The sequence below is a fragment of the Nyctereutes procyonoides genome, unplaced genomic scaffold (genome assembly GCF_905146905.1).
Source record: "Nyctereutes procyonoides isolate TBG_1078 unplaced genomic scaffold, NYPRO_anot_genome, whole genome shotgun sequence".
Lineage (NCBI taxonomy): Eukaryota > Metazoa > Chordata > Mammalia > Carnivora > Canidae > Nyctereutes > Nyctereutes procyonoides.
Genome location: NW_026575120.1, coordinates 19,545,262 through 19,559,738, shown reverse-complemented (window position 1 = coordinate 19,559,738; position 14,477 = coordinate 19,545,262). Strand labels below are relative to the sequence as shown.

Here is a 14,477-nt window from a genome sequence, read left to right as displayed (position 1 = left end):
CAGACCTGAAAGCACACAGCCTAGAATGACAACCTTTGGCAAAGGTTGTAGTAGATGGAGAACTGGTGATCAAAGTTGGAGGAGGTCCCCAGTATCTGCATTCCCTGTGCCTGGCATGGGTCTATGCGCCTTACAAACTGGAACTTAATTTTTATTTTCTATCTGGTAAGAACTTGCCTCACCTCTACTTTATAGATGAGGAAACTGAAGTACTGATTTAAGTAAGTTACCCAAGGCTACCCAGCTAGGAAGGTGCAGGCAGAGCGGAGACTCATACCCAGAATCTGGCTCCAGGGTCTGTACTCTTCACCACGGTGCTATGCAGACTATGTCCTGAAGGGACAAGCAAAAGCAATAATTCATGAATGCTTTTGTACCATGGAAGTTTCAGGATCCTTGACCCAATTTTAGTGGACAGAGAACCCTGAGAATATCTGAGACAATTTATTGCTAGTCCAGGAAGATGGGAGTATGGAGCGAGATTTTAGTGTGATTTTATTAAAAATAATAAAATAGCTCTTTCTTTGAACATGGTGATGGCTTTTGAGACCCACTATAGTCATAATTCATGAATGACTAGTTTCTTCTTTTTCTTGCTCTTAACAGAGTAAGAACCAATTTTTTCATAAGGCAACAGGTTGTACCTGTAGCATAGGCTAGGCAAGTCTAAAGGGAGGGATATTAAAACTACAAATTCATTGGCCTGTCTTCATGATTAAAAGGCCTAAGAGGTCTCCAAAATCATTTGGTCTGGAAAGAAAGATGTAGAAGAGACAATGTATACATGACTGCTGTGAACTGACATATTGTTATGGTGTCACAAAGTTCTAAACTTCATTTTTGTTCGGAGGCCATATTCCGCTCATTCCCAACCCAGATCACCTGCTTTGATTTGCTGTCCAAATGACAGAATCCTTCATGTGCTACAGGCAGGATTGTGGTCCTTGCACAAGGAGCCACATTCAAAGAAGCATCCCAAGCCCGACCTCCCCTCCCTGTCCCCCTGTGCACTCTGGCCAGGAAACAGCTTCAGATTCACTGGCTTTGATCAAGCTTACAAGACCCATCCCTGTGTGTCTGCTGTCTCTTAGCAACACCTTGCGAAGTGACCTTAATCAGTTGCCATCACTGCCTGCCACCTGGGAAGGGAAATCTTATAAGGTGAGGAGAAATCTTCTACATGGGGGGGGGGGCGGGTGCTACCTCTCTCTATTGCACAAACATGGCAGTCTACGTCCAGATTTTCTGGTCATGACTTCAAATTCTCCAATGTTGGATTACATGATGCATGTTTTTATGCTGAAATATGTGCTACTTTTTGTGATATTTTTTATTCAGTAAATGCAGTCTATTATTCTAAATTTGTTTTTTATATTTTGAATAAAAGGTATAAACTTACAACCCAGAAATCTTAGTTTTTAGTTAGGAAAACATTCACTCTATGTGTGTATAACTGTACTAGTTGTTATGTTCCTTATTAATGAATAAGAAAATTTACACATGAACTCAGGAGAAAGTCCATAGTAAATCCTCCTTACATTCTATGAGCCATACTTTTCCTTCCTTCACTCAGAAAGCTCCTGAAGCTGATCCCAAATATAAATCTTCCCCTGACTAAATGGAACAGAAGTGGTGACTTTTCTCCTCAAATCATGATGAGCAGGTAGTAACTTGCACAACAACCTTCTTATTTGGCCATCACCAGAGTGCAGGCCTACATTGATTATTTCACAAAGTAGCAAGCCTTTGTCCTTATTCTGCTGATGTCTCTTATCTATGTCTAAGAATGCCTCTTAGCATATATGTTTGTTTGTCTCAACCTTCAAGCTTATAAAAGGCAGGGAAAGAATGTCCCACCTGTTTTATGTCTGCCCAAAGGGCCTACAGAAACATTTTTATTTTGAAAACTAAAAAAAAAAAGACATTTAAAAAATTCTTTTAACAATTCCTAAAGTAATTGACAGTAGTCAACAGTATGATTCTTTCTAGTTGGATTTTTCTAATGCTTTTTTTCCCCCCAAAGAGCTTCAGAGGCTCCCAACAACAAGATAACCCGCTAAATGCCCAGAAGGCTGTCAGCCATAGATAGTTCACAAAACAGCACAGTTTTGTGGTGGAAGAGCAGTTTGTAGAGAGCTGTAAGAGAAAGTTCACTTACTAAAACAGATTGAGGATGAATATGGAAAGAATTTTGCCATTAGCTTTCTCAGATGGCATGAAAAGTAGGAATGATTATTTATGGTAAAAATACTTATTTAATAGGTTGTTCAAAGCATGGAGTAAAGCTATTTCTTTAGGAACAGTTATCACTATTGAGAGGACATTATTCACAGAGATTATTTACAAAGTACATTGAGAAAACCAGGTCAACAGGCTGAGCCAAACAGAAATATTACTGTAATTCCTTGGTCACTGCCCACCCCAGAACTCCTTAAACATTGGTCTAAGCCACAGAGAAATATATTTTTATAAATATACCACTATGCTAAATGTATGACCCTAAAGATAGTTTGAAATTTTATTCTATTTTGGATTGATTCCAACAATGCCAACTACCCCTTGCTTGACCAGTCATCAGCCTGGAAGCCTCATAGTTTAATGCCTCATAGTTTAACTTGAGGTGGAGAAACTAGCCTCATAGTTTAACTTGAGGTGGAGAAACTAGAGGACATGAGGAAGGAAGTGAAGGGATTAGTAAAAGAGGAGGTCACTTAGAGTGGCTATGCCATGGGCAATCTAGAGGTTATATTTATGGAGCACCTGTTATGTGCATTTATAATAAACAATAATAAACAATAAACATTTTATAATAAAAAAGAAACTTTTAAAAATTTAAATCCTAAACATTGTTATCCTAAACAAAATCAAACTTTTCAAGGTTACAAATATTGAAAGGACCTGCTAGATTGTCTATCACCAGAATGCAGTTTCATCCAGGGAAATGTCAAATACTTGAGTAACTGGAGTATCCTTCCCCTTAGCCTGTCTTAATGCTTCATGGATCCATCATAGCTCTTTGGTTCAGAACTAAAGGATTTGAGGACAAAATTAGAGCTCCCTATCATCCAGAGGGAGTTAAATGGTGTGCCTCAAGGATTTTTCGATAAGATTAGGAAGTGGGAGTCAGGAATATTAAGTCCTATAATCTGTGTTGCTCTCCTGTTTAAAACTCTCCAAAAGCTTCCCATTGTCCTTAGAATAAAATTCAAACTTCTTACCTGAGTCTATGAAGCTCTCCATGATCTTCCTTTTTCTATGGCTTTGACTTTTCTGGAAACAATGGTCACTCGTGATCCTGCAGGTATGCGGGACTCCTGTGTTAATCCTGCCTTGAGCCTTTCTCTTCCCAATCCTCTGCTGGCCTGCTCCTGCTGTTCATTTAAGTCTTAATTCAAAAGTCACCTTCTCTGTTAGGCCAACTTTTATCACACAAATCAAATGATTCATTCTAACACTCTTCACCTTACCATTGCCTTCTGTTTTATTTTCTCCCAAGCACTTGTCTCAATCTGACGTTGATGTTCAGGTCTTATTTCCTTGTTTCATTTCCTGCTCTTAACAGGATATATGAGCAACAACTGTGGTTGTTCAATTCTCTGATGATTCCTAGTGCCTAGAACAGTGCCTGCCATAGATCTGGAGAGCAAAAAATATTTACTGAGTGGATGAATACAGAAGTTGTTTCTTTAGCAACTATTCATCCACATTGTGACCATAGTCATGACAAAAGTATCAGGTCTGAACACACAAAACCAAAAGAAACATCCATATTAAAATTCATGAGATTGTCTGCTAAATGAGCCACTCAACCCCTCACATAGAGGTTTTTTACTTTTACTTTACATAATTAACAAACTTGTTTTACAATTTAAACAAATTTGTTATCTAGTTTCCTGGCATGTGGTGGATGCTGGATGTAGGCACACTAATAGCAGTAATGAGAAATAGGCCAGAAGGGAGGCAACAGAAAAATCACTAAAAATCAACAAGAACTCAGAGAGCAGAGTATTTGGGGGCATTACATACAAAGCAAATAGTCTTATAGATGTAAAGTTGCCAACGAATGATACTGTTATTATAGAAATTACTTAAGTTATCAAGAAAATTAAATTATGTTGTATATATATCTAAAGAAACAAGGGAATAGTAAATATCAAGTGCTCCTTAGAAAAGATTTTATCCAAAATGTTATTGTTTTATTGCTATTTTAAAGGGGAAGCAAAATTTGGTTTTCTGAATTATTTCTGTGGAACATGTTAAAGAAACTCCTTTCTCTCCTTCTTTTCTTCCCTCCTTCCTTCCTTCCTTCCTTCCTTCCTTCCTCCTTTCCTCTTTCCTTCCCTCCCTCCTTCCCTCTTCCTTCCTTCCCTTCTTCCCTCCTTCCTTCCTTCTCTCCCTCCCTCCCCCTATCTTCCCTCCTTCCCTCCTTCCTTCCCTTCTTCCCTCCTTCTCTCCTTTCTTCCCTCCTTCCCTCTTTCCTTCCTTCTCTCTTCCCTCCTTCCTTCCTTCCCCCTTCCTTTTCTCCTTTCCCTCCTTTCTCCTTCTCTCCCTCCTTCCCTCCTTCTCCCCCTTCTCCTTTCCTTCCTTCCCTCCCTCCTTCCTTCCTTCCCCCTTCCTTCCTTCTCTTCTTCCTTCTCTCCTCCCCTTTCTCCTTTCCTTCCTTCCTCCTCCCTTCTCCTTCCTTCCCTCCTCCCTTCTCACAATGGGAACTAGGTAGTTAACCATGTCCCTTACAGCATGGATACCTAGAAAGCGCAAATCCAAATCTCTCAAAAACACCACTCTGTAAGCTTTTATAGTACTTATGTTGTTATTGTTGTTCTTTTCCTGATTTTGACTTGATCTCTTTTTCATCTTGATCCTTATTTATATTTTCCTAGACCTGATTCTTTATTACTATTTACCTTTAACATTTTTAAAAATTTATTTATTCATGAGAGACATAGAAGGAGAGGCAGAGACACAGGCAGAGGGAGAAGCAGGCTCCACACAGGGAGCCCAACGCAGGACTCGATCCTTGGTCCCCAGAATCCCACCCCGGGCTGAAGGCGGCGTTAAACTACTGAGCCACTAGGACTGCCCAACATTATTTTTATTTATTAATTGTGCTATAGTTGTAGTACACTTGAAATCCTTTATGGAAAAAGATCAAGTATATATAACAAACTCTCTTGAGAACTTTTTGCTTATGGCAGGGGATAAATGGTATGACATTTTAATTGTTCCTTCATCATACAGTCACTTTAAGAATTCAATAAAGAGACACCATGCTCCTTGCTGGTAAAGTGGGATCTTTAAATGATAAAACATTGTAAGTGATTGAATAATGCCCTGAAGCTTTTTGCTCATAATCTGCTGGACCTGGTAATTAAAAGGTTAATACAAAATCACACATTCTGAAAATTGAAAGTTAAATTCCAAAAAGTTAAAGTTGACTAAATATAATCACAGGAAATATGTATAACACAAAGGCCAGCCAAAAAAGCATTGCAGCTGCTGATTACTTCAAAATGAGGGAAAGTAAACCTCCTAAAAATGCAGCCCTGCAATAGCCTAACAATGTGAACTATATGGGACCATCTTCCTTCTTTTGCCCATCTTTTTTTTGTTGTTGTTGACATGGTTCAATTCAAGGAATCAATATAATGTGGCTCAAGGAATATGGCTTACCCATACAATTTTTGTTATTCTTAATTTTTGAATAGTGGGTCAGGAGTCCCAGTGAGTTGCTGTAAAGTGCAAGAGATCACATGTAGAATCTGAGATGGTAATCTATAAACTCCACTTTCACTAAGGACTTCAATTTCTTGTAAATCTTATAGCATCCTATAGTCTCTGAAAAACCTATGACGAAGAAACATATTTGCAAGAGAATATTTACAATGTCATAACTAGTACGGATTCTAGAAGCAAATCTATTCATAAACCATAAGGCAATAGTTTGATCCTAACATTTTGCTTAGTTCAGGCATGCTCTTTTTTTAAAAAAAGATTTTATTTATTTATTTATTTATTCATGAGATACAGAGAGAGAAACTAGAGACATAGGGAGAGTGAGAAGGAGGCTTCCTGCAGGGAACCCCAGGTGGTACTTGATCCCAGGACCCCGGATCACGACCTGAGCTGAAGGCAGACACTCAACCACTGAGCCACCCGGGTGCTCCCAGGCATGCTCTTTTTAAAAATCTCCCCCCAAAAAATAAAAAAAAATAAATAAAAATCTCCCCAAAGGCATATAAAAATGGCTTCTCTAAAATTTGAGAAGGCTCAGATAGGATATTTATACAAAGCAATCATGTTATAAATTTTAGTCGAAAACTACGTGAAAGTGTTTTTGGCCATTTATTGGCTTGGTTGTCCAAATTTGTTGCCCACCTCTCCATATCCCATTAGTTTCTAGAAACTGTCTCTTTTTAAGATATACATATTTATCACCATCTTTGGGCTTTCACAGACCCAGTAGCACCTTGTGAGCTGCACCTGCCTCCACCCTCATCATAGTAAACCGGGGGGACACCCAACCCACACTGGACCAAGGAGCCTCTTCCCAGGAGATTGGGAAGCAGGTCTAAAGGGTTCCAGTCATAGTCTGGTCTGCATTGTCTCTAGAGAGGAGCTGTAAGCCTGGGAATTGTGGGTGACCATATTTCCTCCTTTGGAAGAGGGAATAGAGGAAGCAGATGTGCAGAAAGAAAAAATAATTCAGAGAAGAGCAGAGACCAACAGAAAAACGAGATAGAGAGTCCTGAAAGGTCTGGAGCCTTCACTCCAGCTGGTCTTGAGGCCCATTTACTTTTCTGCCTTAGGGTTTTATGAGATCCCACTCTTAGACATGTGTCCTTCATCCAATGAGTCCCCTGCATTTGGGATATAATCCTTGATTATTTCTATCATACACAACCAAGAACCCTAACTAAATCTATAAATAGAACACTTTTGTTCAAGGACACAAACCTTCAAAGTTAAACTGAGGCAATCTGTTGGAACTAATTCAAAGTAGCTAAGTGAGGACAAGTCTCTTCATCACTCTAGGTCTTAATTTCTGATTGGAATTGATTTTCAAATGCTCCTTTTGCTGAATAAGTGATTAAAGAGATTAAAAAAACACTGAACAACCCCTTTCAGCATTTATTTCCTTTTTAATATAAGAAAATAACAAGACAAAACTCCTAGGTATAGTTATAAAAAACATTCAATTTTATTCTCTTTGTCCAAATGTCTTGGGCCAAACTAATACTCGTCTAATGCTACTAATATTTTATAAAAACAATTAACACTTGATACAAAGTGTTTTAATGTGTATTTATTTATTTTTAAAGATTTTCTTTATTTATTCATGAGAGACACAGAGCGAGAGGCAGAGACACAGGAAGAAGGAGAAGCGGGCTCTGTGCAGGGAGCCTGATATAGGACTCGATCCCAGGTCTCCAGGATCAGGCCCTGGGCTGAAGGCTGTGCTAAACCACTGAGCCACCCGGGCTGCCCCTTAAGATGTATTTAGTTCTGGGGCACCTGGGTGGCTCAGTTGGTTGAGCATCCAAGTCTTGGTTTCAGCTCAGTTCATGATCTCAGGGTCGAGAGATGGAGCCTGGCATCAGGCTCTGTGATCAGCAGGGGGTCTACTTGCGATTCTCTCTCTCTCTCTCCCCCTCCCTCTGTCCCTCCCCTTGCTTGCACTCTCTCTCTAAAAATAAATAAGTACTTTTAAAAACAAGTAGTTCTTGTTTACCCTCTGGATAGTGGAGAGGCATCTAATTTTACTAATAAAGGAGTTTTCCAACTCACAGTAACTTCTAAATATGATGGTCTTTTAGAAATTTGTCATCAAAAGCTGTAGTTTTGGTTGAATTGTAAAGTAGGCACAAATGGCTTGGCAAGAACTTAGAATCATAGAACTAGATAGGAAGAAGGCAGTCTAATCTTTTCACATTACAGATAAGGAGTTAAGACCCAGAATGAAGAGACTTGTCCTTACTTAGCTAACTTGAATTAGAGTCCCAGCTCCCATTCCAATTGCTTTTCTGTATGTCACAGGGACACCCAACCATAAAGTGGCCCATGTGTTCTCTGCTCTCTCCTACCAATCAAGATACTGCAGTGCATATAGTTCTGTGATGGTAGGACTTGTACAATGATCCACAGGACTTGTGTATTTGAATGTGAAAGGAAAGGGTAAGGAGAGAAAAAGAGCAAGAAAATGTTGCCATGGGAACACCGAGGCAAATCACAAGATAAAAAAGAATTGAAACCCATTGTGCTATCTCAGACTTCATTTATTCAAGTAATAAATCAAGACATCTATGTCAAAACCAATGCAGTGTAAAATAGACTAAGGATAAGCTTTTCAATCCAATCAACACTGTCTCCTAAGTACCAAAATCTTTTAAAAGGGACACCATTGTACATTTATCTATATTGTTGTTAAAATTACTATATAGGCATTTGTGCAAGCTCTCTCTTTGTTCTAATTTCTTTTTAAAAAATCTAAAATGCTCACCAAGAAGGATTAATGTAAAGGATTATCTAGAATACCATTTTATGTGCAGAACAGTTTCTAAACTTATGACAGCCCAGAAAAGTCCAACAGATTTGGGTAAGTGTTTACCCTAGATAAGATAAATGATCTTTTCCAAGGGTCATTTACAAATTTATGTATTTACAATACCTACCTGGGGGGGGGGTCAGTATTCAACACCAGAGGGGAATTTAATTCACCTGGAATCTGGTCAAAAAAGGAAGTATCAATCATTTGGGGATAGACGGCTGGGAATTCTAGCCCTAAAAATCCCATGGTAGTGATTTGTTTTATTGCCCAGAAAAGGCACTGACTCTTTGATCTCACTGAATGCTAATCAGCCTTTCAAAGTTTCATTCCTTTATTTATTCACTCCTTCAGCTAATTGTTAAGTGCCAGGCACTGTGTTATTCATGTATATAACCATACTAGTGCCCACTGGCGTCCCAGACGTCCCTGAGAGAGGCAAGCCCACTAAGTATCTTCCTTGCAGTGAGGTCATTTTACAAAATCATTGATCTTTAGAGACAAACTGATTGTTTTAACACTTTTATTTCATTAAACAGTTTCCTTCCCTCTCTGGATTAATAGAGTCATACTGATTAGTGTCAGAACTGGACAGACCTCAGAAAATGTGATAACCTAGCTTTGTTCAATGAGTTGTCAGGGGCCACTTAGCTAGTTAGTTGTCTGAACCAGAACTTCACTTTCAACTCTTTAATTTCAGTGTCAGAAACCTTTACTCTAAATAAACCTTTCCAACAAAAATGTAATGCACTTTACAAACTTATATTTCAGACATGGGTCTTATTTAAGGCAAAACAATCCATGACACAGAAAATTAAAACTATTTTTGTTCTGGTCTGCTTGACAAGGCCTGCCTAAAGGGCAGTAGTAGACACTTACTTCTCTTCACTACTTTAAAGAACTACCCATCTCTGTCTCCCTCCCGCATAAACCCCCCATGGACTCCAGGTCCGTCCTGCTCATTCTCCACTTTGTCTTCTAAACCTGAACACTCCTAGAAGCTGGTGATAAAAACTCAAAAAGGTGATTGCTTTTGAGATGACAGAAGAAGAGAATAAAGAAGACCAATAGAAAAAGGTAAAATTTCTAGGAAATTTAAAGCTATAAGTGAAAATTTGGGAAGGGGGCTTATAAAAATTGTATTTGATGGAAGATTTTCTGTCATTTACATACCAAAAGTCATTGTTATTTCAAAATATAAAATTTGTAAGATATGGAGACCTAGTTTTAAGAAAATTGGAAATTTCCCAAAATTATTATAGAGAAGGTTTATTTCACTCTCTTGTGTTATATCTCTTTTCTTTATCTTTGTATCTTTTGCCCCAAATTGAAAGCCACACACTGACAGTTCCTCTCATTCCCACAGAGAGGCAGCAGAACATGGGGCCCAACAAATTGTTAGGGCTGACTCTAGCTTCAGACCATGGAACATTTTCTGATTCACATTGACAGACTCACCACAGGAATGTTATAGCCCTCAATTGGCATTGTCCAGAGCTGCAACTCCAAGTCCTCCAAACCCAGGCCTTCATTGCTTCTAGAAAGCAGCCCTTGTTAGACAAGGCTAGTCACTAGATGTGATATTCCTGAGGGTTTTTCTCCCATCTTTTCCATCAGAGAAAGTAAGAATATAGTATCACAGGTCCTAGGAGGTAGTGGGTTGCCTTCCAAAGAAATCTCACCTTCTCAGAAGATACTGAGAGAAGGCCAGCTTTGGCCTCTGAGTGGAAAACCAGAGTTCTGTCCTGAGCTTCCATATCCTGTTTATGGGACCCAGCAAGTCGCTGACCATCCCCAAGCCTCTTGTCTCCTCATACATGAAGGGGGATGATAATAATGTATATCCTCATAGAGTTTTGAGGTTTTAATAAGAGGAAATAGTGCATTGGAAGTCCTATGTGGGTCACACAATGCTATAATTGTTTTTACTATAAATTAGGAATCAATAAATTGATTTGATTTGATTTGCTGCTGACTGTGATAACTTGGAAGGATTAAGTAAACAATTTTCACATTGAAGCGCATTTGTTTCAATTGTGAGAGAATAAATTTAGCCATCTGGAGTACTGTGAAAAAGAGGGTTTATACTTAAGATCCAGATTTTTCTGCTTGGAAATCAATCCTATTATGCACATGTAGTATATGTAGGCTTTGCTTTCATATAACCAGCATTTCACTTTAACAAATACAATCTATCACATTTTTCTTGAGTACATCAAATGAAATTTCCCATGATGGGTAATCAAGGGTTTTCCACTCACAGGTGACGAGAAGATTTTTTTTTTTTAAGAAGATGTTTTTAATCCCCTTTCTGCCACTTTGCTGTGACTTATATAGCTAAATTCCAAAGTCTGAGAAGACTGGAGAATTCTCATACACTAATCTATTAAATCTAGACAACTTAGTCTGATCAGGACTGAGCAGATGGAAAATCTCTCTCTGTTAATTTCTCCTTCTCTAACACAAAAGACCGGGCAGAGGTTACCTGGTTGATAATAGCCATAGGGCATTTAAAGGACTTGTGGTCTGACGGTGCTAATTTCCCAACTTGCCTTCTTGTGGTGGAGGGAATCATAACGTCTAACCAGAAAACCCAAGGTTAATTATTTTAGCCCTGCTTCTTAACCACCTTGTGTCCCACCCTATAGGGACCATGTATTCCCTGGTCCTCCTCAGAAGTCCTCTAATTAGCTCTCTTCTTCTTTCCCTTAAGACAGGAATACTGAGAGTCTCTTTCCCTGGCCCAACACTTTTGTACACAAATCTAAGTTTTTAGTCTGGAACCTTGCAATCTCTACTTTATATAGTGCATTTATCTGGAAGCCCATTAGCAAAAGTGGCTACAGTGAGGCAGGCAAGTAAGAAATCTACCACTTGGACCAACTCCCAAGGTGCCTCTCCCTAGAGAAATGGCAACCGTTCTGAGGGGAGGGTAAGAAAATAGAGTTTTCAAGTTATCAGACCAGCCTTAAAGTACATAAACTACTGTGTGACCCCACATACAGAGAGAGGGCTCTAATGCATGGGTATGTCATTCCTTCTAAATCCCTGTAGGAAATGAGGGATACAAGAACTAGGAAGGAATGTAAACTATTTCTTAAGGAAGTATGCTAGCTAGCATCTCTCTTTTTCCAAGAGTTCCCCTCTGAGTAGAATTTGGGCTTACCCTTTCTCCCCGACTCTTAACTGTGACTGCACAAGCTCCCTATTACAAAGGGAAAGGGAAAGGAAGGATGATGTATAGAAGCATTCAGGAGAGAGCCACAGAATCTAGATAAAGCCACATCACTTCCAAGCCCACGGAAGACCCATTTTCTAAAGGCTTCTTTTTTTTTAATTTTTTATTTATTTATGATAGTCACAGAGAGAGAGAGAGAGAGGCAGAGACACAGGCAGAGGGAGAAGCAGGCTCCATGCACCGGGAGCCCGATGTGGGATTCGATCCCGGGTCTCCAGGATCGCGCCCCGGGCCAAAGGCAGGTGCCAAACCACTGCGCCACCCAGGGATCCCCAAGACCCATTTTCCATGTGATTTTCATCCATTTTTCCTGTGAGGTCCCTGAGAATCTTCTCCATGTCAACCTTTCACATACCCCAATAAGAGTTCTTACTCTTCTATCTCATCCCAGCAATTCCAAAACATAGTCTTCCTCACCCTCATTGCTGTCACTTATATATGTGCAAACTATAGCAAATTGTCCATGCTGTGAATAAAGGGAAAATGAAAGCATAATTTTTTATTTTGTCCACCCACTTTAGCAGCCATACACCTGAACTGGGTGGAGAGAGCATCAGCATGATGAGGAGGTGGAGTCAGAGATGCAGAGAATAAGAAGCTAATAGCAAAGAGTCAGCATGGCCGTGATTGGAGATAAAGCCCGTAAGAGCTGGAAGAGACCCTGAAGATCAAACAGGTATACCCATCCTTTCCCTTTCTGCTGGAAAATGGAGGCTGGGAGGCTATAGATCCTCTTGAGGCAAGAAAGGGTGATGGGAAATAGATGTGGGCCATAGGAGGTCAAGCATGTAAAGATGTGGCTGAGTCCCAAGTTCTGAAAGCCTCCACAAAATTCACTGAAGTCTCCCCAAAGTCCCCAGAGCTCACTCTGGAGAACACACTTTGCTTCTGCTCTTTTCTTTTTGGAAGGAAGAGGATTTTTGCTTAGCCACTTCTCAGTTCCCCCATCTGGAATTGGGGATATGGGCCTCTATTTTTCAGGGTGGTTATGAGGATAAATGGGATATAAGAAAACATCTAGTATGATGGCTGGATTATGCATAGGGCTCAGTAAAGGTCTGTACACCTCTTTTGTTCTTGCTCTGGTCCTGTCCTGCCGGACTTTTCTCCTCCTGTCTTTGGCAGAGATCTTGGGAAATAGTTATTCATTCTCTCTGTCCAAACAAAATGTAGCTAATGGCTGGGAAGGTGGCAGAGCACAGAGGAAAGATCCAGGGCCCAGGGGACTGTCGCTGGTGAGTACCTCTGCTGTTGAGGTGCACCCCATCCACAGTGGAGGGGACACCTAAGTGTTCAGAGCTGGGAACCCTTGTGGGCACATCTACCCCACTCTCTATTCCTCTTCCAGGGGAACAGCTGGGGTCTGGGGCTTCAGCCACACACACTCTCTTACCTTGAGAGGCAGAGGGGCAGGCGGGGCCGGGGAGCTCCGGCAAGTCTGAATGGGCGGACAGTACATGTAGAGCCTGGCTCTCCTGGCTTGCACTGTGCTGCAGGGGCCCTCTTCACAGCTCTTCGGGAGAACCTGGCAGGTGGCAACACCTCTCCTCAGCACAGCACTTTTGCCCTTGTCAGTAGTGTGAGCCAGGCTGGCCTGTGGAACTGAACATCTCAAGGGATCCCAAGACCGAGGGTCCATGCTCCACAGGTCCTGGGGTCGGTGCTCCCAGCCCATGGAGGGATTGCTGCTTTCCTTGCTCATTATGGGAGCTGGGCTACAAAGTCTGCATGACAGGGGCAGTAGTCGTCCAAATTTCTTGGAGGCAGGGGCCAGGGAAAGCCTGTGATGTGGGGCTCTGCAAACGCCACCCCTCCTTACATCCAGATCCTGGGGTTTATCCTTTCTCTCCTTCTTCAGAGTGGCGCAGCGGAAAGCAGCGGGTTCCTCTGTCCCAGGGCCCCCCTTCTGCAGCAGGCGAGAGGGAGGAGCAACCAAGCCCTGTGTGCGCCTGGCCTGCCAGGAAGCCAGTGCTGGGACTTGGGAAAATGTGTCCCTCCTCCAGGCCCCCTGGGGCTGCTGTCCAGGCCTGGGCCTCTGGAAACCGGGAGGGGAGAGCTCTGGCGGGTGCAGGGGTGGGGGTGGGGGTGCTGCGGCTGGATGAAAAGGAAGGAAGTTTTCATCTGCTGTTGCTCAGGCTGTTCAGCCGTTTCCTCCAAGGGGGTAGGGCTGGCTCTTGCCAGGGTCGAGTTTCAGATCTCAGTGCCCAGGGATGCAAATGCTAGCAGCTGTGAGCAGATATGACTTGGCCCCGTGGCTCCACTGACAGCCTGAGGAAGCAAATGACACACCTTCAGAACCCGGAGGGTCTTCAAAGAACAGGGGTGATGTTGGCTGTGGGACTGGATTCAGCACTCACTTCATAGAATCACAAAAACAGACAGACTGCTGGAGAACAATCTAGGAATGAGGGATGGGAGGGGACGGTCAAGACTCCGCCACTCTCACCCTGTTGCATTTGACAGAATTCTTTTTTCTTAATTAAAGGTCCCCTTCCTCATATTTGAAATGAAAACACTAAAGTTATTTGTTTCTTTTTAATCCTAAATTCCATATTAACTACACCTGTTCTTTGGTGTTTGACTTGTGAGACACTACGTGATTTATAGATGAAGCCTCCAGGACACTTCAAAGTGTATTTTTAATCTACCTTGCCTGTACCAATAATGCACAGTTGTAAACAGCTTTAGTGTTTTAAT

The 14,477-nt window shown here is 41.2% G+C and overlaps 1 protein-coding gene across 3 annotated transcripts in view; it reads right to left on the bottom strand.

Annotated features, from left to right (window-relative positions):
• PSD3 (pleckstrin and Sec7 domain containing 3) overlaps positions 1-13,633 on the bottom strand; it is a 577,886-nt gene extending 564,253 nt beyond the window's left edge. The window contains exon 1 of one of the 3 annotated variants that reach the window (XM_055334846.1): positions 13,174-13,633. In XM_055334846.1, coding sequence (XP_055190821.1) covers positions 13,174-13,482 — 309 coding nt within the window. In that variant the 5' untranslated portion in view covers positions 13,483-13,633. The remainder of the gene's footprint in view (positions 1-13,173) is intronic. The other 2 variants (XM_055334847.1, XM_055334841.1) reach the window with 2 other exon arrangements.
• Positions 13,634-14,477: the final 844 nt, after the last annotated feature.